This window comes from Fulmarus glacialis, unplaced genomic scaffold, assembly GCF_000690835.1.
Source record: "Fulmarus glacialis isolate BGI_N327 unplaced genomic scaffold, ASM69083v1 scaffold14652, whole genome shotgun sequence".
NCBI lineage: Eukaryota > Metazoa > Chordata > Aves > Procellariiformes > Procellariidae > Fulmarus > Fulmarus glacialis.
The window spans coordinates 7,840-32,369 of NW_009199891.1; the positions used below are offsets into that span (position 1 = coordinate 7,840).

The 24,530-nt window shown below is 42.4% G+C and overlaps 1 protein-coding gene across 3 annotated transcripts in view; it reads right to left on the reverse strand.

The window, feature by feature from the left end:
- Window positions 1-987: 987 nt before the first annotated feature.
- Window positions 988-24,530, reverse strand: part of TAOK1 (TAO kinase 1) — a 34,516-nt gene continuing 10,973 nt past the window's right edge. The window contains exons 7-19 of one of the 3 annotated variants that reach the window (XM_009573411.1): window positions 23,695-23,786; window positions 21,065-21,158; window positions 19,591-19,672; window positions 17,455-17,622; window positions 16,379-16,582; window positions 15,038-15,172; window positions 14,216-14,452; window positions 13,319-13,447; window positions 11,479-11,682; window positions 10,727-10,966; window positions 6,804-7,016; window positions 5,529-5,711; window positions 988-1,639 (exon numbers count right to left, since the gene is read on the reverse strand). In XM_009573411.1, coding sequence (XP_009571706.1) covers window positions 1,178-1,639; window positions 5,529-5,711; window positions 6,804-7,016; window positions 10,727-10,966; window positions 11,479-11,682; window positions 13,319-13,447; window positions 14,216-14,452; window positions 15,038-15,172; window positions 16,379-16,582; window positions 17,455-17,622; window positions 19,591-19,672; window positions 21,065-21,158; window positions 23,695-23,786 — 2,443 coding nt within the window. In that variant the 3' untranslated portion in view covers window positions 988-1,177. The remainder of the gene's footprint in view (window positions 1,640-5,528; window positions 5,712-6,803; window positions 7,017-10,726; window positions 10,967-11,478; window positions 11,683-13,318; window positions 13,448-14,215; window positions 14,453-15,037; window positions 15,173-16,378; window positions 16,583-17,454; window positions 17,623-19,590; window positions 19,673-21,064; window positions 21,159-23,694; window positions 23,787-24,530) is intronic. The other 2 variants (XM_009573412.1, XM_009573413.1) reach the window with 2 other exon arrangements.

Sequence of the window (24,530 nt, forward strand, 5' to 3'; positions counted from 1 at the left end):
AAAGGAGCCTCACATGCAGCAAAATCTACAGTGGTGATATGGGTTAGTCATCAGCTGGAGGCTCAGCTCCTCCTGGTACACTGTGGCAACTAAACATTTAAACAGTTGGCTACACTCTACATGTAAACAGGAAATTGCAACAAGCCAAAAAGGTAATAAATTGGTGGATGTAGTGTAATAATGAAAAACCCAATCAATGGCATTTTGTGACTATGGCATCCTTCAAAATACCTCTGGCGTTTGAGACTGATTGGCTGAAAGTCTAAACATTTCTGAATGGAGCAAAAAGGACTAAGCTGAGCTCCAATAATTATTCTGATGCTTAGCTAAAATGAGATGTCACAGTATTAGCTGTACAAGTGCATTACGCTCCTCTGCCCAACCTCGTCTGAGCTACCAGCAGCACAGTCAGGGAGTGCCAAAGCAGGAATACAATTTTGAACATTTCTAGCCTGTTCCCTCCAGACAGGTTTACCTACACACTTCTCGGGAAGCTGACCAGTGCCTTCTGAGAGAACGTCACTTCTTACACAACATGGAGCGGGCACTTGGGTAGAAGGGCCCTGCTGAGCCCTGGTGTCTCTTGGCCTCTCTTCTTACCCTTCTTCCTCACCTACAAGTCTTTGAAAATGCCTCTTGGCAGAGGCAATACCCTAGAAATGTATCCAATTTAATGACAAATAAAAATGGAACAGAAGATCCAGCTGTTCCTCCCCTGGATGTTGGTTTAAAGGCAGCTTGCCTGGTTTTTGCAGGGTGGCAGTTCGAAATTTATGGACATGGGAGGAGGTCTCCATTCTCCCTCAGACTTCCTACGGATGGTGTGACGAGGGCAGTCTGAGGCCCTTCTGTCCTGTCAGTGTGACGACCACCAGCCAACTCTTCTGCCTAATTGCATATATTTCTCAGACGCCCTCCCAAGACCCCTCCGAAAAGTAAAAAACAACAACAAAAAAAACCAAAAAACCACCCCCCCACAAACCCTGCAGCCAAATACTATGACATCCCAGTTAGTAAACACAAAACGTAATGCTTTACAAAATGAATACAATATTCCATGTGCACCCAGCTTCCACACGTCAGCACCGCACTGAGGAGGCTGCTGGGCTGGTGTCTGTAGGCAGTTTCTGTTGGCAGACAGCTCCAGTGGAATTGCCACCCTCAGTTATTGTTTAAGTTATGTATAAGACATGTGTGAACCATTGGATATTTGTGAAGTAACACTTGTGCTCCTGCTCATGCCCTGTTCCGTCCGTCCCCCAGAAGCTGTCCGCCTCAGAGCCTGGGGGCTGTTGCGGACCCCTATAGCACTACTTCGAGGTACCCCCTGCATGGGCCCCGAGGGGTGACCCCATGGCTGGGGTCCACCTTGCATTGGATGGCCCCAAGCTTGTGGTGGGCCACCCATGGGATGACCCCAGTGAGGTCCTGCACCCCCAGTAGGATTGTGGGACCAGCCAGAAGCTCCCGGGTAGCTGTGGCTGAACGCCTCGGGGGAGAGATTAGAAAGAACCATATTACTAAAACCTAGCCTCATGCTTTCTGAGTCAAAGGCTTCAATCTCGCGAGCTTGACGCTCCAGCAGGCTTCGTATCCGTTCGGTACGCTCGTTCTGCAATGCCAGCATCTCCTCCTCAATCTAGGAAGGAAAAAAGAAGAGACAGTCTGTAGCAGCAGGATTCCTTTACAGGCATGGCCTCAACTCTCTGAAGGACTTGTAACAGCAAGCTAACGAGGAACCTTCTCCCCACGTTTCTGCACGAGACTGGATCTAGATCAGATGTCCACTGACACACAATCTGTTCTGAAAACAAAAGGGTAAGTCCCATAGACCTGCACATGCCAAAGCACGGTGAACACCAGTTGGAGGGTCTTGGTCCCTGTTCCCTGGCGATTACAGAAGTTTTAGAGATGCAAAGCCAAAATTTGCAGTGATACTAACAGCTTGACGTAGGTTAAGCTTTTAAGATGCAGCAAAGTCTACAGCTTCCATAAAAGCCTACTGGGAAAGCACCTTCAGATACAGCCAAGCACAGTGCCTATACAGTCAAATACCTGCCAACACAGCTTAATGTGACCTTCACTGTTCATAGCTGAATCTGATGATGACGACTGCTATTTTCTCCAGGATTCAATGTACAAGCCCACATTCAGTTCCCTCTCCAATGTTCACGGGCCAAATTTTCTTAGCTCATGTTTATCACCTCCTATCTACCCCTTTCCTAAATTGGTTTCTCATGTTTCATTACCCTGATACTTTCTCCAGGGTGTGTGGCTGAAACAAGCAGGCAGTGATGAATTGTATGGCAGATTATTAGCTAGATGATATGCAAGCTGGCAACTCCAATTTCTTCCCCGTAACACTGTTCCAAATCAGTTTCCAATGGTACTTTGGTAGGGGCACTGGGATCAGCTCTGTAAATACAGAAAACATGGGGCTACAGCCTCCTGACACCCATCAGACAGGGATGAAAGCCTTTCTTATTGAAATCTTTGCAGTCAGGTGGAGAACCAAAGAATCACTCCATTATCTTCTTGCCAGCACTGAAAAAGCTACTTTTGGCCTCGGTGAAAAAGACCAAATGGGTAAAAAGCAGCAGCCAAGACTTTTAGCATAGCTCACCGGCATCTCCCCTGCTGTCAGCAGCAACGTGGCCAAGAGGTGTTATCTTGGTCTGTGCTGAAGGTACTGGGCAGAGCTTGTTCTTGTAAGCACTCTCTTGCCTTAGTCAGGGAATATGCAAAGTGATTTCATCTGGAATTTAGGAAACAATCTGCTCCAGTGTGAGTCACCTCCTGAGCCATTTGGGGCTTTCAGAAACTGCTTTATCCACTTGCCTGTTTCGTAGTGCTAGTTGAGTGACACTGACTCTCTCCATAGAGCAGCCTTGCTCACTCCTGTTGAAAGCCACACAGTGGTCAGCTGCCTTGGAAAAGGGAGAAGAGGAAGAAGGTCCCTTCTCTAACGTTAGCTCTTTAAAACGCTCCACTTGTTTTTTCCAGTCCTGCTACCTAAGCAGAGTCCTCCTCTTCCTTTTTCAAAACTACAGTGTCTTCAGCATGTCCAGCTGTTCAGTTTTCAGGCTTTGTGGCAGCGTAACACACAGGACTTAGTGCAACTGAACTTCACAGAAAGGCATGCCTAACACACCACATTAAAATGACATCACTTAGAAACGACCTCAGGTTGCAGGACTCTGAAGATGAGGTGTCTGAGGCATGGGGGAAGGAAATGAGTAAATCTGAAGTCTTTTAAAGACACTCTTGGGACACGCTCATTACTGGTGCAACACAAACAACACAGCATCAGGGTATAGCTTGTACAGCGCCTCAGTCACTGGCACTTGAAGGCTGCGCATTGATGGGGCTGGCTACTCCCTCCTTAGCCTAAGTCAGACATGTATGCTCTGGTGAGTTACTATGGTGATGGACACCATCAAAAATAAAGAGCACTGTGCTGAGAAGGAAGCAGAATCCTATGCACACCCTAACTTCTGGAATCTGCTTTATTATTGAACATCAGGGACTGATTTTGCCACAGGCTACATATGTATTTGTGAACATAAATTCAGACACTTATCTTGCTCACATACCTGCCCTTTCTCTGGCTGCCAGTTTCAGTTAGCACATGCAAACAAACACCAGGTGACATCGCTGAGCGACCCACACCAGAATACTCACAACTCATAATTCTTACAAAAACAGAACACCCCCCCTCCCCCCAAAGAATACCCTTGCAAAAGGAGGATGCATCTACCTTTGCACCCACACGTTTTCCCTTGAGCTGCCACTAAGTGACTGTAACCCCAGCAAGAAACAGAGTCTCATCGCTGATCCAGGACTTTGTGAATTTGCAATGCACTAGCACTGCATGTATTGCTAAATAAAAGCTCCCACCTATGGAAAATGATGGACCATCCCATCTTTTGCTATTCTAATGCAGTAGTCACACAGGGACACACAGGGCACACACACACACACACCGGAAGATTATGCTAGGTCTTAATTTTATCTTTTTTTTTTTTTCTATGATGTAGTATCGCTAAGCTTCCTATCACCATTACTGATGCGAAATGCTTCACACGGGCTTTCTATGCACAGAGACTTCAATCCTGGTCCACAATGAAGGACGTTTACAATGTTAATATTGGTTTATGTGTGTTTCCTTAAGTCACTGGCCTCACTTCAACTTTTAACATAACGCTACGTGCAATGCAGTATATGCTGCTCCCACAGACAAGGAGCAATGACCAGCAGCAGGCTCGCTGTGGCACACTTCTTCCCAGAGCTCTCGTCAGATCATGCCGCCAGAGGGCAATGCACACCCAGCATAAATACATACTCAAACGCAGGGCTGTGTCGGGAGCTGTCCTCTTCTGGATGGGAGCAAAATAACTAGCGATGGGGTCTAAAGACAGCTGTTGCACATGTGAGCACCACACGAGAACTCTGGTTTCACAAATTCAGTTACTTCCAGAGATGCAAGTCTACTCGCAGGAGACCAACGCACAATAGGACTGTACTGTCTTCTCAGAGATGCTTCCTCAGCTGACCGTGAGGTGGAGCAGTTTTATTCTGACAAGGGCCCTCTATCAGCCTAGCATCAATCTGTTAGCCTCTGGGAGGAGTTAAGTGTGAAGAACCTTGAGGCCACAGAGTAATTGCCCTAATTTAATAACCGCCAATCAGCAAAGTTGGGAACTGTTGCGTGAATGACGATGGCTGGCACCCACAGGGCAAATCAAAGGGGAAAAATTTGCAGGAGGAAGGCTGATTATGTATTTCCTTTCACTGACTGGTACATTACCCTTCCGCTGGTTTGTGTAGGCCACTCACATTTCTATATACACCACATGTCTGGCACTGCATAGAAAAGCATACTTCAATAAGGAGCACCTTAATACACATAGCCAATTACAAGCTGAAATCTAGGGAGCAGCAGGTCACCCATGCCTGTGGGTCTGGCTACTTCAGTTTGCTTAGGGAAATGCTGCAGACAGCAGCATTTCCATAACAAGCATAATTTCATAGGGAAACTGCAGCCTGGTCTCCAGACTGACAAATGGAGCAGACCTGCAGTAAAATAATATTACCATAAAACACAGGGTCTCAAACACATTTTACGTCCGTCCCCCCCCGACACCTACTACCGATACTATGCAAATTCCAAAAGCCCCCCGCAGCTTTAGGTTGTTATTGTCTGTCCTCTAATGAGCTGGGAAGCTAATCTGCAGCTCAGAGACAGAAAGAACAGTTCACTTTCCCTTCTGCCCAGAGAGGCGCAGCTCCCTCTGGCACGCTTCAAGCAGCTCTATCCTAGCCAGAAGCTGCTCACATAGGACGGCTGAGCTGGCAGAAAGTTTAGCCTATATGTCACTGAGCTATCATCCCAGAGAGGCAAATACCCAAATGATCTGTGTTACTATATACAACAAGGTAAAAGCAATTTCTCTCTCTATTGATAAGTACAGTGCAATTTAAGATCTGAAATATGGAGCGTGCTAATTATGCTCGCCTGCCCATTTTACCTTCTGCTCAAGGAGGGCCCGACGCAGGGATACCCTCTGTTCAAGATCACGCAGCTCCCGATCATGCTGGGCTTCTGCCTGCATCTTGATTTTACTCTGATATGCATTCAGCAGCTCCAATTCTTGCTGCAGCTGCATCTTCAAAACCTGGCACTCTGCTTCCTGTGCTTCATCCAAACGCAGCTGGGAAAGACAGACAATAGAGACATTTCACTATGGGGTAACCACTCATGACACTCCGGGGGAGGACTGCGAGGAGGGGAAGAGAATGGGATGGGACTTTGTTTTCTTAGCAATACAATTGGTCTCTATTGTACTTCATTTCACTGAACAGAGGACCTATAGTGACTAAGACTGGTGACAGTGAGCCCACAGCGCTGATGCAAGTGATGCTGATGAGCAGTGGCGCCTCAGGAACCCCGATCCATACTGCAGAGACCAGACTGCTGGAGGTGCTAACATCCACAGCCCTCCTTTTGCTAGAGGCAAAGAAAAGATGTCTTGCTCTGTTCAACTGGATTAACCAATTACCTGTATGCACGAGACTTAAGTCCATATCCCTGCCAATGCAGAACTTCAGGCGAAAGAATATAATGACATAAACCTAAAAGCAGCATGATATGAACTTTTAACCTTCCCATACACAAATTAAGCCAGCTACTCTATGCCTCACAGTGTCAAATTTGTAGAGTGATGTGAGCAGGATGCAATACGCAAGAAGTGCAAAGAAAAGTGCACATTCATTTGTAGCAAGGACTCAAAACATTGCCCATGTGGTCATTCCTTAAAGAAGGAATCTCTTAAAGAAGGAATCACAGAACTTTCACAACACTTTTAACATTATTTCACATTTACAGTCAAAACTCTGGACTCCTCCATGACTCAATGAGCATCTTCCACCAGTGGGACATGCTTTGGTTGGTATCATTGATGAATCAAAACCTAAATGTCTTAAGACAGCAAGCTGCATATTACTTAACGATGCTCTAACAGAGACGTTTATGTTGTCAAACTTCATGCAAAAGCAGTCCTCTGGCCACACAGATGCATCGCTTTGCATCTCTGCAACAGCAGCTTCAACTTCAACATGCCTGAAGGGGGTAATACCTCTTCCCTCTGCGTTTGAATGCTGCTTTTTAAATACAGAGGAATGACTGTGCTGGGTATGGTGCATGTAGCAGGGAAGCAGATAGCCTGCTGTCAGGATACAGGCTGGTTAAAATGCAAACATCCCTATTTGGCTAAGGAACCCTGGGTCCCTCGGAGGCGACTCACAGCTTGTGTAGAGAGCATTTCATTAATGCTGTGATCATACTGCTCAGCCAGGATAGCCAGCTTCCGGGTCTGCTCCTCCTTGAGCCGTTTGAGGACAGCTTTATGTTCACTCTTTGGCGTGGTCTCCAGCAGATGGTTTCTCAGTGCTTTGTACTGTCTGGTTTGGATCTTGCATGTATCCTGAAACTGCTTCTTTATCTGTAGTTCTTTTGACTGGAAAGATGGAGGGGACACAAACAAAGAAAAAAACAGCATGTTTCAAATGGGAGAAATATCCATTCAAATGGATATTTAGGATTACATTAAGGATATGAGTTCAAGAATCCACAAATGTGTATTAACATCTACAGTGCAAGGAGGGAAGCAAAATACACAAGAGGCAATGACTATTGCTGCAGCTGCTTTGACACTGCTACTGTGCGAAACAATTACAATACAGACACTTTTATAACAAAGCTCCAGCCTAAATACAGCTGTCTCTGCACAAAGAGCCTCACATTTGTCACTGGACTGGATCCAGTCCTGGGTGTTGCTTTTCAAGAAAAGTTCTTGAGGGACAGGACTAATATTTATTAGCACCAAAAGCCACACTTACACATGGCTGTGCTTGTATGGCACACATATATGAACAGCACTTAATGTTATGAAAAGAAGCAGATCTGGTGCATGGAAAGGGACAGGGAAAAAGAGCAACACTTTTTCCATTGAGAGTTTGATGAAGATAAGATGAATTATAACCCTTGATATTACAAGGCTGGTTTTCATAAAGATACTCAAAAAATGGCTGGGAAAGATTAGACGCTTGAAGATGTACGCCACAAGCAACATTAGCATTGTGCTAGTCTAGCAAACAAAACAATTCCCCAGTCCCAATGGAGGCTTCCTGGAGATTGAGTTTTCCCTTTGCACTTTGCTAGCATCTCTATTGCTTAGAGACACAACTTCACGATTGCACATAAGGCTGGGAGACATCAATCCTGGAAAAGGTATCTGGATCTGATTTTGCTGTATGACTTTGAGGAAATTAATTTTTTTTTTTTTTCTTTCCCCTGCCTCTAGAGCAGCTTGTAAGGGTTAACGTCTGCTAAGTGTTTTAAGACCCTGAAAAGGAGGGTGTTCTGGAGTTCCCTGTATCTTTCTACAGGAGGGCTGGCAGGGATAATTCTAACTAAGCGAAACCCAGAAGTGATGAACGATGGTGGTTAACTGACAGATAGTCAAGTTCGCCACGGGAAGAAAAAACAAACAAAAAAACCCCTAAACCCCCACATCAGGGCAGTCAGTATACACTCTGGGCCATTCCCACTGTCAGCCACCACGGCCAAATCCTAAAGCACTGTGGGCAGGAACAGAGCATAGATTCCTGTCCCTTGAATAAGTTGGAGGAGCTCTGTGATCTGAACCAGCAAGGCAGATATATCTGCGTGCACGTCTCCTGTCAGCTTCTCCACTGCCTGCTCCTGGCACTAACTCAAGGCTCAGCAGGGTAGGTGATAAGCACAGCACTTGTAGCTACCTAGAAAGATGCAGTGGGATCAGACAATACATCCAGCCCAATTTAGACATCAGCATGCTTTGCTGCATAAACCAACAATTCCACTTTGCTAATCTCATGCAGAAAACAGGACAAAGTTGGGTTTCATTCAAACCCAAACATAATCACAGAGAGGAATACATTGCTTTTACCCTTTCTAAATTCATAGGAAGTTACTTCCCTCCAGGAAACCTTTAAGGTTGTTTCTCCCTGCCCCTAAGGGAAGTGCCAGCAGGTTACACATTCCCATCAGGGACATGGTCACAGCAAAACACTGGCAATCTATTTTGTCTTCACTTTCTGTGAAGTCTCACTTGGACACTAGACTCTGTTTACAGGCTTCCAATCCAAAGGCTTTAACAACAGGAAACAGAAGGGAGGGGTAAGATTTCCAGTCAGACTTCTGACAAGATCATTTTGACCTAGTATTGTGAAATACCAGCAAGAGGGTATTTGCATCACAATTAGCACACTCGAAATAATAACAGAGCAGTTTTCACTGAAGGGTGAATTCTAGTTATCAGTCCTTCTGGTGCTGTAATAGCGGCAACAGACACTGACCGTTAAAAGTCTGCTTTCAGGACAAAGGACCTCACTAAATAACTAAGGGAAAGCCTGAAACACGTGCCCTCGAGGGAAAATGTTGCTGAGGAGAGAAACTGAACAAATAATCAAATTATCTAGTCAAATAAGAATACTTGCCTGCATTAGTCAGAAGCAAGAGAAGAGTTAATACTAGGGAACAGTCTCGATAAATGGGAGATTGTACTACAAACCAAACAGTTGTCCAGCAAGCTGCATTATTAGCACTGTGTGTACGCAAAGGTGCTGGATTGACAGCTCAAGCCTGAAATCCTTTGCTAATCACAGAACAGCCACGCAAAGCAAAGCGCAAGCTTTTGCATGCTCCCTGCAAAACGCTCCAGCCCTGTCCTCACTGGAAAAGGGAATGGGTTGAAGAATCTGCAGAGGTGAGAGGGCAGCCAAGCCTCTGCAGTCCAGAGAGACTGCCGATCTTGCTGTCCCGACTGCTAGCAAGGGAACGAGAACAGACATGCTGCCCACTCGTGTTTGCACTGCATCACCTTGGGGAGGCAGAACTCATTCATGCTAATCTCAGAAGGATCAACCTAATACAGCTGCTTCAGTTTTATTCAGCTCAGAGTGCAGCGCAGCTTCCCTGTGAAGTCATCAGCTATTTATACACTATATCCTTGGAGATTCTCAACAGTGATCAGATGGTCCCTTGTTCTCACAAGCTAGGTTTTCACTATTTAATATTATTCTAATATTGACAAATCAGGTATTTATTTTTTCTTGCTGAAGTTCTATTTTCAAGTTGGTTATTTTCTCTGTAAGAAGATAACTTGCAGGTGGTGAAAACTAAGTCAGATGGGAAATATCACGAAGAGGAAAGACCTAGAACAACAAAGAAACCCCGTGCTCAGTATGCCATACACTCATTTTGTTACTGGCACAGCTGAACACTGGGTGGAGAGAAGAAGCCTGCCTCCTCAAAGGAAATGTACCAGGCAGCTTTGTGAAAGGCCTTATACTCCCTTCTCAGACACTTCAGAATAAACCACTGGACTTCTCTGGATGAAGTGAAGGCTTACAAAGAAAACACTAATAGCCTCAATTACAGAGGCCCTATAGTTCTGGTCAGCCACTGCAGTTACAAGGGCAGCATGAGAAACCCATGAGAGCACAACACAGCAAAGGTCAGTGCTAGGAGCTTCCTGAGGACACTGCAGTTGGCTGGTATCTCTCTCTCTTCCCCCCCGACTTGCTAGCATACCAGCCTTAATATAAAACCAATAACAAGGTGTGCTAGCCAAGACCAATATTGTAGTTCATTTTGATGCACACAGCAACGCAAAGCTTTTTCTTTTTCTTTTCTTTTTTTTTTTTTAAATGACACTGCTTCATTACAGAAAAATAGATCTTTTTCTTGTATATGAGGGGAGAAGAGGATCAGAAAATGGTGTAGGAGGAAGAAGGGGGGAAGAAAGGGCACTGCAAAGATTAAATGCATTTTAAACTACCACAGAAAGGAAGGCACATTGCTGAGAACAATAGCTTTTCAAATAAAATGAGGGAAAAGTGCTGCTATGGCCTGCCTACAATACGCTGCAACCCGGATCACCATTGCTATGGTTCATACATATGGTGCTTGTAGGGCTGCAGTTGCACCCTGGCAGTTACACAACTCGACAAATATGACACTTTTTAAAAAAGGCATTCATTACAGAATGAGACACCTCTTCAGATTAACGAGCTTCAAAATACCTTGGACCTGCATACACTGCAAATGAGAACTGAGCTGCAGTGTACCACTTTTCCACCGCCACCAGCAGCTCGCATCCAGAGCTCCTACATCACTTAGTACCTTCAGGCTCTTGGGCTGCTGCCGGACCTCCATGACGTGCTTACGCCTCAGCTCCCGCTCCCGGCGCTTGTTGTATTCGAGCTGGTTGGTGAGCTCAGTCTGGTGCTGGAGTCGGATCAGCTCACAGCGCATCTTCTGGATGGTACTGAGATGGCGGAACTCCAGCTCCTGCATGGACTCGTGCTGACGCAGCAGCATGGCGTGCTCCAGGTCCTTCTGTGTCTGCCTTTTGTTTAACTCCTAACAGGAGGACAGAGGGAATTATTAGATTCTTTGTACTTACTTGGATTTCTGTTCATAACGTGACATTTCACTTGTTCACAAGGGCAATTCTCTCTTTCCAAGGCATTTGAGGACAGGGCACAGAGTTTCTACATCTTTTCAGAAGCAGACAGCACCGCCACTGGTAATTTTTCCTTCCCCATTTCACTTTTCTTCTTCCTGTTCAAGATGCTCAACAGGATTCACAGTACGCATTTTCTAGAAAGGACTGTAACTGTTGTGTCTGTTGACTTTTTGGATCTAACAATTCTCCCGCAACAGAGCACTAACCTGAACATTTGATTCCACATGATCCCCTAAATGCCATAGGGATTACCAGATGGCATTGCAAAAACATATCGAACATTTTACCAAAAAAATTCAGATGTGGTAATTAACACTTCACTGAGATTGGAGTTGGATGGCAGGTGCTCCTGTGAGATACATTTCACACAGGTGGTTCCAGGTCTCATCTCTGCTTATCCTCTTACCTCCCGAACCAGGTCCTGCTCCAGATTATGGCGGCCAAGGAGCATCCGTCTCTTAAAGCGGCGACACTCCAGCTCCAAGTACTGCCTCTGACGCCTCAGTAAATTGGCTTCTTCCTCTGCCTGGAAATGCTGGATGTTCTCCTTCTGCTTGGAGAGCCACTCCTGCTTCTCCTTCTTTGGAGTGCTCTGGTTTTCATTCAGCTCCTGATAACAGCAAGGTAATTAATTGTGGAATAGTTACATTAAGCTCCTTAGCCCTGAACAACTGGACAGACCTGCCTAATAAACTACATTTCAGACAAAGCCATTCCACCTTGTCTTCTCATGGCCGGTATCATCCCAGTCTCTGCAAAAACGCATCATATTGCATATCTAAGGGAACACCAGGAGACAATTCACAGTGGAGCAAATTTAACTACAACTTTTTTCTGCATTGGCCATTTTAACCCATCAGAATGCCAGTTCACGTCCACAGTTTCCAGACATATATATTAGCTCAAAACATAAAAATGATGGTTTGCCACTGAAAACAAAGACACTTGGAGATCCTGCCATACTGCCTGACAAATGTTTTTACAGGCTCCCAAAGGACTGAGAGGAGAAGAAAAGCGTTGTCATCCTATCTCATTTACAAACATTGTTCATACAAAACTCCAGCCACATGAAGCACACCAGAAAATTTGTGTCCTGCTTGATCAGAACACATACACATTTTGTAAGTAACTCATCAAGGCAGGGCTGCTCACTGAGACTCCATAACTTACAAAAACAATATAAAGAAGTTTACAGGTGAAACATAAAGTCACAGTTTCCACATTTGTATTAAATTCAATATATAGCTTGAAGCACCTTTGGAAAAAGACTCTGCTTGCTTGAATTGCGTACTAGAGATGCCCATACAGTAACTAGACTTGTTGTGATACATTTCAACTTAAGTATGAGACAGAACTCCTCTGTATTTCATCTGTGTTTCTTGGTGCTCTGTGATCTACTGCCCACTTAGAAGAAGATTCTATGTTATTATAAAGAGCCCACGCTACTATAGTTTTTGTTAGATCTTTCTTGGCTCTGCTGCTCTTTAGCCTTTTTTTCTCCTGGGAAATGTCTATGTTTGGGAATATTCCCCTTTGGAGCAAGTTCCAAAGTTGCGTCACACAAGTTGATGGTTGAGCACTAAATGGTTCTTTCAAAAAAAATTATTTATAGTGCTTACGGTTTCAGCCACTCCACAAAAAGAATCAGGAAGTTTGATTCTACAGTTTCTCTGCATTTCACAAAGGTCATGATTTTCACTACAATACAGTGATTATTAAACTATTACACAGCTTTCTCCATTAAAATTAAATGGTGTTTTACAGATATTTTCACGAAAAAAAAATCTGCAGGTCATCTTTACTGCTCTGTTTTCCTGCTGCTGCTACAGAAATATCATTTAAGTGGTAAGAAACTTCACTAATCGATGCAGTGCATGGTCAATATCTGCAGCAACAAGGCATAAGAAAAATGCTCATGACCTTTCTTAAACTACCTTTTTTCATTCCTTAGGATTGCCAAATTGGCATGGTTCTGGCTAAAAAGTAGTATTAAACAATGGACAAGTTTGTACTTTCAGAAGATAACCATATAGGTGCCAATATATAAATAAATCCTCTTACTCTAAGGTCAAAGATATGAATACAAATACAGTATGTACAGAACTCTGCTCATGAAATGCAGAACTTGCTTCAATCCAGCGGAAGATCTCTTGCGCACAGTGGCACTTCTATTTCTGAACGTTCACCGCTCTCGCACTGTATCGTACACTGTACTATATTCACATTTCTCATTACAGATGAGTTACCTCTTTCAGCTGCTCTTTACGAAGTTTATATTCTCTCTTCTGGGACTCCAGGAAACTGTTCAATTCTTTTTTCTGTTGGGCCTGAATATGCTGTTGAAACTTCTTTTCTTCATTGGCCATCACTTTAGCCTACAGCAAATCCAGCAGCAAATCAGTTTGAGTCTCGAAGGATTACAGCTCACGTTCCATTTCAGCCCCAAGACCAAGAACTCATGGTACAGTCACCATGATACTCACCGTGACTCTGAGTAAGCGCGAGCCTCAGGAGCTTGCCCTCACCCTCTTCTCATTCCACCCCCACATCAACGCACCCAGCAGGAGTCCTTTTTCAGTGCCTCATTTCCTCAGCCCTATTGTTCAGCTAGTCTTGTCTAACAAAGTCAACACCTTATGATAAATTATATCCTTAGCCCTCCACCGAGAGATCCAAGATGAACAAAGAATCAATAACAATCGCTGTAGGCGGCACCACTTCATTATCAATTATTTAAAAGCATAAAAACCCCCATATCCATAAGCAACTAGATGGTGAACATTTAAGCGTAGCTGGCACATTTCTCTGCAGGCTGATCTGCCTCCATAACACTTGATAGCAGTCAGTTATTGACAACATATACATGGCAAAAGAAAGGAAAACCCTTACAGTATTTTTTCTGGGGTCAGTATACTAACATTTAGCATAACGCACTGTGATGAAGGACATACCTTTCCTCTAGTTACATAAACCCCTTAGTGTAAGGAGGTGATGTATTAGCCTTTTTCTAATTAGCAATTTGCTTGGCTCCTGAAAACAGACATGTAAGAGACTACAATGTCATCTCTTCATCAGTGAGGGGGAGTGGACAATTCAATGTAATTAACAAATATAGACTGGTCTGCTAAACCGTAATCTCCTACCTCTTTTTCCATGGCTGCTTGGTGCTTTTTAATTAGCTTTTCCATTTCTGCAGCAAAATTGTTACGCTGTGTTTCAAGATCTTTGTCCAACCTGAGGCGATGCTCGTCCATCTCTGCCTTCAGTTTATTCTCTAATGCCATCAGTTGCTTCTGGTGTTGCCGTCTCATACGTTTATAGCCAGACATCTGCTCTCGGAGTTCAGAGTCTTGTTCATGTTCCTGCATTTGCCTTGTCACCTAGGAAGATAGCCACATCAGGCCAAAGTAAGTTAATGCTTCTTAATCTGCTTTTCAGCAGTCTTCAAACCACAAAAGAAAACTATTCAGTAAAGAAATACGATTTTGTTGTAAAGAAAAGCATACATGCTAATGGCAGCAGAGCAGATTAAAAACTGAATTCTGCTGTAGAAGATAAGCTCACATGGACTCCAGCAGAAAAACTGTACAATTGTTATAAAGTTGGTACTAAATAATGTCTTTTTAGCCCACTGCAATATGAGCGTGCATATATACACACATACACACACAAATATACATAATACACATATGAAAATAAAAGCCAGCTTACTATTATAAACGGTTTCCTGCATTCTGCTAGGCGTACTGGTTTTGAAAATATCTAGTATACACAAATTACATTTGCCCAGGTGTCGCATTTAAGCTTTTATTAACTTACATTAAACTATTCCAGTGATAATATCTCAGTCAACGAGGATAGCTCATATTCTGACGAAATCCTAACAGCTCTATGTAGTTTCATGGCGCTATGTTCAAAAGCATCCTTTCCTATACAACTTCATCAAAATAAAAACCTTAACATACCAGCGATGCTGTGCGTATAGTAGCAAAGTGCTCTCGGTTGCGATAATGAGACTTGTGGCGAGATACTTGGGGAGGAGACTGGGGTTCTGATGCCCTTGTTCGAGGATCTGATTCCTCTCTGTAGTTTTCTTCCTCCTGATCAGCAAATATTAATGTGAGAGAATAAAAAGAATCTGTGTTACTAAAGATTTTTATTTTGGTCTGGTTCAAAAGACATTTTAAAGGAAGAAAAACCATTTTACATTCAGCAGCCCTGAAAGATCCTCCTGCCAATAAGTTGAATGAAGGAATATACTGCAACAAGAGCTCTGATCTAGGATCCTTGCTTTTGGAAATTTCATTGCACATTTTTATTACTAGGAGGAAAATTACTAATTAAAGCTGAAAATGAGAAAAATAAATTGGAAGCTGAAAACTGAGTTAAACAGTTTACTCCAACAAAACATAAAAGCTATAAAGTAGATTACATCAGGTCTGAAAGACAAAAACAACATCTTTGTAACCCTGAAAGACAGAGGAAGATTTTCATTACACCCACTACAGAAATACCTCAAAGCAAATTTTTAAATTTGTCATGGTGTATTCCACATTCTTATTTTGAGTTTGTCATTCATCACAGAGCGATTAGTAGTTAGATATGATATACTAACTCACTCCCCGAGGAAATACCTGCATCTTTGTTGCATATCTGGGCAAAGAACAGAACATTCTAACCACACCTATCATTAGCTAGGGAAACGTTCCTGCTTTCAGAAAAGGTGTGATAACCCTCCACAGCAAGAGCAGTATAGTTCAGAGGGATGTTCCCCAGTTTTATCCTTCATCATGCAGAGGTAAAGCAGGGGAAGCTTGCCATGGCCAGAGTTCTGCGTTTCTTTTTCTGTGCATCTTTGCTCATTAACCAAATATTTGAGTCAAGTGCTGGGAAGCTGTGTGCTTCAGGAACAGATTTCAACCACTGCTGTGGGTCTTGTATTTAAGAATTCACTAACTAAGAGGTAAAAAGGGGAAACTCTCGCATCCTTTTGTCCCATGAAGCAGTGCTCTGCAAGTTAAGGGCACTAAATAAACCTATTCACAACCTGCCATTCCAAGTCCTTATGGTAAAGCAAACTGGTTTTGAAACAATTCAGTTAGTAAAATAATTTTTAGTAATCAACAGAAATAAATTACCGTCACAGCAACCTTCCGAAGTTTCCAGCGTACATTATTGGGACACAATATTAGAATCTGCAGATAATGATTTAGGATAGGAAGCACGTGACTTTTTGTCATGGTACCAACCAAATACTCTCCCACTTTACACCTTCAAAGTTATTCAGGCAAAAATCCAATGCTTACCGGCTTTAAATGAATGACAGAGCTATTTGACATCACGGTGTGGTCCCCCTCCATCATATCCAGTTCGCTCTTATCATCCGAGGCATCTGGAAGACTGTTAACACTACTGCTTTGGCTACTGGCACTGATAGACATACTAGGAATGGACTGATTACTTCCAACACTATTCACTGTTCCTGTCCTGCCGACACCGTGATCTTGTTCCTAGGAGAAAGGAATTATTAAGAAAAATCCAAATCCATCACAGTTGTATCTATGGATATTACCAAATGAAATGTTCATTCCATTCCTTTCTAAAGGCATCTACCTGCCATGTCATGGCAGTTCCCACCCTCCAGGCATTGCCATGAAACACTTCTCTTCTGGGATGCTGGGAAGAGAAAGAATCAACCTTGTCAAGATTAACTGGCTGATGTCAGATTCTTTTCAACAGTGAGCCTGTTAACAAGCTGAATTCTATCATGTATCAGCAACAGCGTGCTACCAGAAACTGTTCTGACACCAGCATCATCTAAGTGCTCAGCTAGGACCCTGCACCTCGCACGGTTCCTTTCTGTACATGAGAGAACTGCAATTCAGAGAGTCTCAATTTCTGCACAGTGACTGCAGCATGCAACTCAAAAAAGACAATGAATTTCCTTGACAACTTTTCTTTTTTTTTTTTTTTTTTTAAATCAATTACAAATTTCTATGTCTTAGACTCAGAACAACATTCTCCAGACAAAACTAGAAGACTGTGAAGGGCCTTGTATATATGGTCAAAATAGAGGTTAACTGCAGCTGCTGAAAGAGTCCTCATGAGGCCTTACAAATAGGCAAAGAAAGCCAGGATTTACAGAACTGGAAGCTAACTGTCAAGCATGAACACATGGCACAGCTTTTTGCCAGCACTAGGCATCTACCCTGCTTGTCCTTGTTTGTGCCTTGAGGTAGCTTTATTCCAAGCACAGAGAGGAAGACAGTTTACAGCCAGGTGTGTAAAAAGCCTCCACTCGTTTTAGCAATATCTGAGTTGTGGTTATTTAAATGACAGCATCATTCTCTGGTTCAGTGATGAAATCCGAAGTTTCTCTCACCTCCTCCTCCTCCTGTGTTTCCACTGCAGGGCCATTGTGTGCCTCCTGGAAGAGGAGCTTCTTCATTTTACGATACTGCAGGTTGTCCAGTTCTCTCACTGCATCCTTTGTTCTCTGAATCAAGTCTATTAACACTGTTTCGGGCCGCTCCCGAAGAACAAACATGTGCTGTAGAACACACAAATAGGTGAGTGACCTCTTATGCCTCATGGCAAAGCACATGCTTTGAGGATACAATTATGAACTACATAATTTGGGTTTGTTAGCCCTCTTCCCTGCACAGGAGAAGAATACCTTCACAGGCTACATTGACACTATTTTTAGACTTCATGATCCAGATAGATTTCAGAATGATTGCTTTCTGATGGGAGACACCCACCAAAAAGTAAAGATGTAAAAAAAAAACAGAAATGGTATGTCACATACCATCAAAACAGGCTCAGTTTAAACCTAGACTTCTTCGGATGTTGGGGTATTTAGAGACGTTATATACTTGTGGTTTAGAGGGGGAAGAGCAACAAATAACATATAAATGCTAAAGGTGTTAGACTGGTTAAGTATCTCTAACCAAATGTTAATTAACTCATCAGCTAACTCTCACTATAAAACTGTTTTCCTTGTTTAGAAAAACTTGAGAGTCAAGTATTCAGCATACAGCTGAGTCATAAAACAGGCCATGAACCTTCAAGCCCGGCCCTAGAACAGTTAGCCATGTTATGCTCTTTTTTTTGGAAATATTCACTGCATTTCACGGCAAAGGGGGCTACATTTTGCCAATAGGTAAAACAAGTCCTGTCTATGCATGTCAGAAGCAGCTTTTGCACTCTCCAGACGAAATGTGCTGTGCAAGCATGAGTCATTAACAACACCACCGCTAGTTTCATTTTGTTCCTTTGGAGAACTGCATTGCCATTTCCACCAAGTCACATTCCCTACCTGTCCCTGTAAAGTGGCATGCAGCTGTTTCAGACTATAGATATGGAAGGAATACATTCACAAACGTTTAATTTCCATCAATGTTCTCTTTAATTGTGGTGCATTGCTCAAAATAAAACCAATCTGCAGAATTCTGAAATGGCAGGACTACACACCCACACCGAAACCTTTACTGGATAATTGCATCTACTTTCTGAATACAGTTCTTAAAGAAGCAAAAGTCCTCAGAGCCACTTAAGTAAAAACATGCAAAAAGGTGATGATAAAACCTTCCATTTCCCTCCAATGCAAAATTTTGGAAAACCGTTGTTTAGCGGGAACATGGCTGGGATTAAAAAAACCGAAATAATGTCACAAGCACCGTAAAGAGAGTGACAAGTTAGCAAAATTCTGAATGCCACCTGATGCCACAAAGGAAATCCATCAAAGTCACACTTACAATAAAGCAGCTCTATCATCTAACTTCTATGTGAGTTGCGTTCACTTAGGAACACGTCAGCTTTTTGCAACAATCTACCACATTGGCTTTGTTTCCAGACTAGAGCAAGGAAAACCAAGTATCTGCAGCATACAGAAGCACAAATGAAGAAAAAAAAGCTAAGAAATAAAGCAGAAGAAAACCTGCAGAAAACCGGCTGAGGCTTATTCATGTCAAGGAAACGATTGGGGAAGAAAAACTGCTTTTCTCTGCCCCCCTTCCCCCAGGGATACTATTAGAACAGCGGATTTCAGTTCTACGTGTAAAGTACATAGGTGATGGGAGAGGATAAAAAGCCTTTAGGAGTATATATAGCATAGAATAAAGAGGGAAGTAACGAAAGGTATTTGTTAACTAATGCATGGCAGCTCTGTCAGGATTAATCATAATCACTGGAAGGATAGACTGAGCTTAAGAAACTGAAAGTCTCGACAAGTTGATGGTTATCCAGTGTCACTTGCTGGGGCATCCTTTTAAGATGAGAACAAGGCTGACTTGGAGAGCCACCTGGGGAACTGCCCAAGACACTGCAAAGGGGCAGTAAAGCTAGGACCGCCAGCTCGGTACACTCCACAGCACCCTCAGCTCAAAGGTGTTAGGGTTAATGGGCAGAGAGAGCATCATTAACTGTAACCTAGTGCGGCAGGTGAGACAGAATAGTGTCACAGGGCATGGCCCCTTTTTAATACCATATGGAAAACAAAAAGGACAAGCAAGCCAACCTTCAGAAGCTCCTCTGATGTAGGCCTGTCTTGAGGAATTTTCTGGAGGCAAGAATCTACGAAGTTTCGAAAATAATCAGACCTGTGGCAAGGAAAGAGAATAAACCAAACAAACATCTGAGTTAACCACCCAGTTTAATTTTCAAAGCTCATTAAGGAATCAAGACATTCACATTTGGGCACTGCTGGTAGAAGGAATGGGGAGAAACCAACAAAGCCTCTGACATCCCTAGTCAAGCCAAAGCCCACCGCTATTAGTATGTAGATCCCTTAACCTCAGCTTCCAGACAAAATGTTTCAGCTTAAGAATGCAAAAATACAGGGCAATTCAAGACGAAGGGAAGTTCCATGTAAAGGCAGACACCCACATATCTCAGGGCGAGCACCAATCCTGCCAAATTCTATACTGCACAAACTCTTCAAGGTCTAATCAGAGCCCCCGCCCTGTTTCACCTCTGTGTGCAGGTGTTTCATCCACAAACTGTATTAACACACAATTTCTGAAATGCTTTTGGCCCCTCAGACACAACTTCGACGCTATTGTGCAATCTATCACAAGTAAGACTTAAGGTCATGATTTGCTTAGTAACACCTCTCCCTCCGTAAGCTAAAATTCTGTATTTTGCCCTTTCTTTCTCTGAACACAGGTTTTCAGAAGGGCAGGATTATACCCTGAAAACAGCAGCACATCAGTTTTACAGGTTTTATTTCTTTCCTGCCCCACCGCTCCCCCCTCCCATCATGTAATGAGGGTTTTTGCTACTGCAGTTTTTCAGTAAATTACATTATTGCATTTTTTGGTCAGAAAAATGCATAAAATGAGTTGAATGTTTTGTCAAGGACGAGGGTATGAAATAGCCTAACCAGAAAAATCTCAAAAGTAGAAAATAAATTTATAAAAATATGGCACAATGTATTTTGTTAGATGCCTAGGACTATGGCTCAGAAAAATGTAATTAGGAAGTTTTTAACTTTTGATATTTGTTTACTGCATTTGCTGTTTCAAAACACAATTGTTGAGGCTGGGAGGCACAAAATGTTACTACTGTGCTTTATTCTTCTGAAGTTTATGCAACAGACACTTGCCGCACACAAGCAGTGTCTTCATCTTGCAAAGCAATACTTCAACAAAACAAGATTTAGGAATTGACAGCGTGGTTTGTGATTAAAAAACACTAAAAACCACATTTTTGGCTAGCCCGGGAGCTTCAAAAGTTTACTGACCCATGAACTGAATTTTTTACAGGATCTTATGTTCTTCCAGCAGCATGTCCTGTTTCTACTATGTTCTAGAGTCTAAAATCATATTTAGTAATTGGACAATTTTGTATACACAAAAATGTATAGTGAACCTAATAAGAACCTTCCAGCTCACATCCTCCCAACAGGAATCCAGCCATTTCAAGAACTCAGCATGACAAAGCACTCCATTTACAGCAATTCCCTACAACATTCCTCCCTCAGTAATACTCACCATTCATTAGACTGTAGTGTAGGGGATTCATTCTGCGCTATGTGATATAAGGCACTCATTGCGTTCATATTAAACAAAGGAGGCTTCCTTTCCGCTACACACAAAAGAAAATAATTTTTATATAGGGAGATAGTCTCATGTTTTTGCTCTTTTTTAGTTTACATCCCTTTATAAAGAAAACCACATCAGCAGAATCACTATTGCCTGAACACGGAACCCCAAACCAACCCTACCCTGCAATCAGACAGATATGTTGGCATATGTCCTATACCATTTCAGAAGATGAAAGCACTTTGAAGATCAAATGCCTTGTTCTCTCAAGCTTTTAAATTATGTGGTTTATCATAGTTGAGTTCTCTGACTCATTTTAATGTACTAAAATAAGAGTAAGTTAACAGTAAGCTCTATACTCGGTGTTTAGCCACTAAGCATTCTCGGTTTCATACCCTCCGCCTTTTTTTTAAGCTACAGTTGCTAAAAAGCTAACAAATATTTAATTCTAGCAGGACAGCAGTGATGAAGAAAAAGCTGGTTACAAGAACCATCAAATCACACTTAACTGACTAAGCACATGGGCAGGAAGTCAGTAACAGGCCAACTCTTTATACTATTTTGAGAGTTGCATTCTCTTTGGCTCTTCTCTCCCTTTCAAGCTTGTGTTACTCTTATAGACTGACACAGCATGAAAGCTTAATGAGGAAGGAGATGATCTCACTGTAACAACAAAATTGAAGCTTCATCAGAACGTTTATGGGGTAAACCTATAAAGCTCAGCCTCCCCATAAACCTTGCAGAGAAGCTGGTCAGGCCATGGGGACGTTCCTACACTAGTGAAAAGGTAACAGAAAACTTTCCTTCCTGGAAAAAACAAACAAGGAAAAAATAATGCTAGTTTTCTTATTCTGCTTTTTAATTTTGAGTCGAATAGTAGCAGTAAGCTATGTATCAGAGATCACTGTTCACTCATTGCTATCAGAGGATGGACTAAGCCCTACAAATTCCTCAGAATTGGTAAACTGAGGAGCTAAGCCTTTCCTCAGATGTAGCACTTTACCTTCCCTAATCTGTCAGATAAGCAGTTGGTGCTATCGAGGATCAGACTGATTATCCATTAAAGTCTTTTAACTGACCCCTTAAACTATTTTAACTGACTGTTCTCTCTTTTTTCTCTTAACTCACCCAAATAAAATACAAATCCTTAGGAAACACTGAAACAGCCCTCAATGAGGCCATTTCTAAGTAACAGTTTGAGAAGACTACTAGAGGTCTCATTTTTCTGCCTTCTTCCCATGCTTATTCAAACAAACACAAATGAGATAACCACACTGACGCAGACTACAACGCTCTACCGTCCTGACCTAGTCTCACCTCCCACCACGCTAGAAGTCGTAGACGAAGCGTAACGCTTCATATTGCAAAAAGGCAGCATGCAGGAAGGCACCCGGGGGTGTGGTGGCCATGAGCTCACTGCATTCCTGGAGCGCTGCAGCCAGCCAAGTCTCCTTACTCCACTCGGAGCAGGATTTTGTCATGACAGTCACACCCCTTCAACTTGCTTTATATTGGCAACCAAAAAAATCTCTGCTCTGAAGAAAGAATCTATTTCACGTCCTGGAAGAAAATGAAGTTGACAGTTTGGAATGCCAGACAGCATTTTTAGCTAAACTGTGAGTTCACATGGATTAGCGGGTTCCTGAGAGCTCTTGCTGCCCGGCTGGGCTGCTCCTCCACCAAGGTTGGTTTGGAGTACGAGCAATGAGATCTGACAAGGATGGCAGGACAGCCTCAGGTGCAACGAGCAGCACTGAACCTCACTATCCCAAAAAACCTTACAGCTAAGTGCTTCTACAGAGCTGGATCCTGACTAACATATGAGTAAGGCTGTGCACGGTATTGTGCTTCAGCGAGTGTATTTTTGTTTCAAGAAAACACTACACGTTAAATTTAAATAGAATGCCATACTAACGTAGTCCTTTTAAACTGATGTTCTGCTTTAAGGAGTCTGTTCTAATGGCAATGCCATCATTTCTTTTGGTTTTGGCTTAGAGGTTACCACTTCAAAACTGGATTATTCCATACCTTTTTCCTTCTTTTTTTTTTTTTTTTTTAAAAAAAAAAGAGATTTTCCAGCAAAATCTATTCACAAGTGACAACATACACTGAATATAGCTTTGAAGCTGTCCACTTATCCAAAACTTCATTATTGCAGGACTTGTTAATGCATCTTAAATTTTCATGCAAACAATACCAACTTATATCATTAAATATATTTTCACACTGGTACTTTTAATGGTTCATTTCTAAAGCTGTTCAGCAAATAGACTGTTTTTCAGTTCAAAAGTTAACTGCCTCTCCCACAGAATGTGAACACCCTTAGTGATATAGCTTGGCTATTTTCTTTGTCTATATAACTTTTTCTTTGGGTAACGAAAATACCAGTTCAATAAACATCAAATTGCAGACTTGGTCTTGAATTCTAGAGAGGACATTTAGCTCTTTTCTCTAAAACTCAAGTTCCAGAGAAACCAGGACAAGGAAGGAAGCATAGATCTTCTGCACTGTGCTTCAGCTGAGTAAGTTCTAGGTATTAAATAACTACATTTTATAATTTTTCTACGAAAAAAACTTACCTAACTCAATACAGGTAATTCCAAGAGACCAAACATCTACTTTGCCATCATACTGCCCTTCATCCATGGCTAAAATCACTTCTGGGGCCATCCTAAAATAGGAAATTGGTGCTCATAAAATTCTAGGCAATGGAACACATTATCATCATCAGTATTTCAGTGAAACAGGCTGTTTCACTGATTTCAGCTACCATACACAAATCATTCCCCAAGGTATCAGGCATGAACATGGGATACTGGGAACAAAGACCAGGCACCCACACTAGTAAAGTAGAGAGCCCGTAGAGAGGCTGCGCGATGTCCTCCTGTGCTTTGCACAGCTCTCCCTTTATGAGCATCACCACCTTCTCGCCCTCCCGTATTTCCAATAGTTTAGCTGGCTGGCCAACTCTGGTGAAATAATTATTGCATGCAATTGTGTAAACACCACAGATTAGGTGCAAGAGATCAAAAGCATACAAGGGATCTGCAAAGGGTTTTGTTCAATGAACCTGGCCTTTCCTATGAAAGAAAAAATACTTCAGTTATTTCAACAACCAGACGCGGTGAGAACATACGAATTGTTAAAACCACTGGGGGGAGTGATTAAAATATATTACAGATTATTCAATCCCACCTCTACCACTTAAAGTCAGCATTAGTAGAACAACAAAATATTTTTATTACTTTTTGTGAATTACAAATACAAGGTTTCACAATTTCTTGAAGTCAGAGCCTACTATTTAATCTTTTTTTTTGCAAAGTACATTTTATCACTACCACAACTGGAAGATTATAAAGCTAGCTCCAATAAAGCTCAAGTATATTAAATACCCAATAAATGATCCTTTTACTTC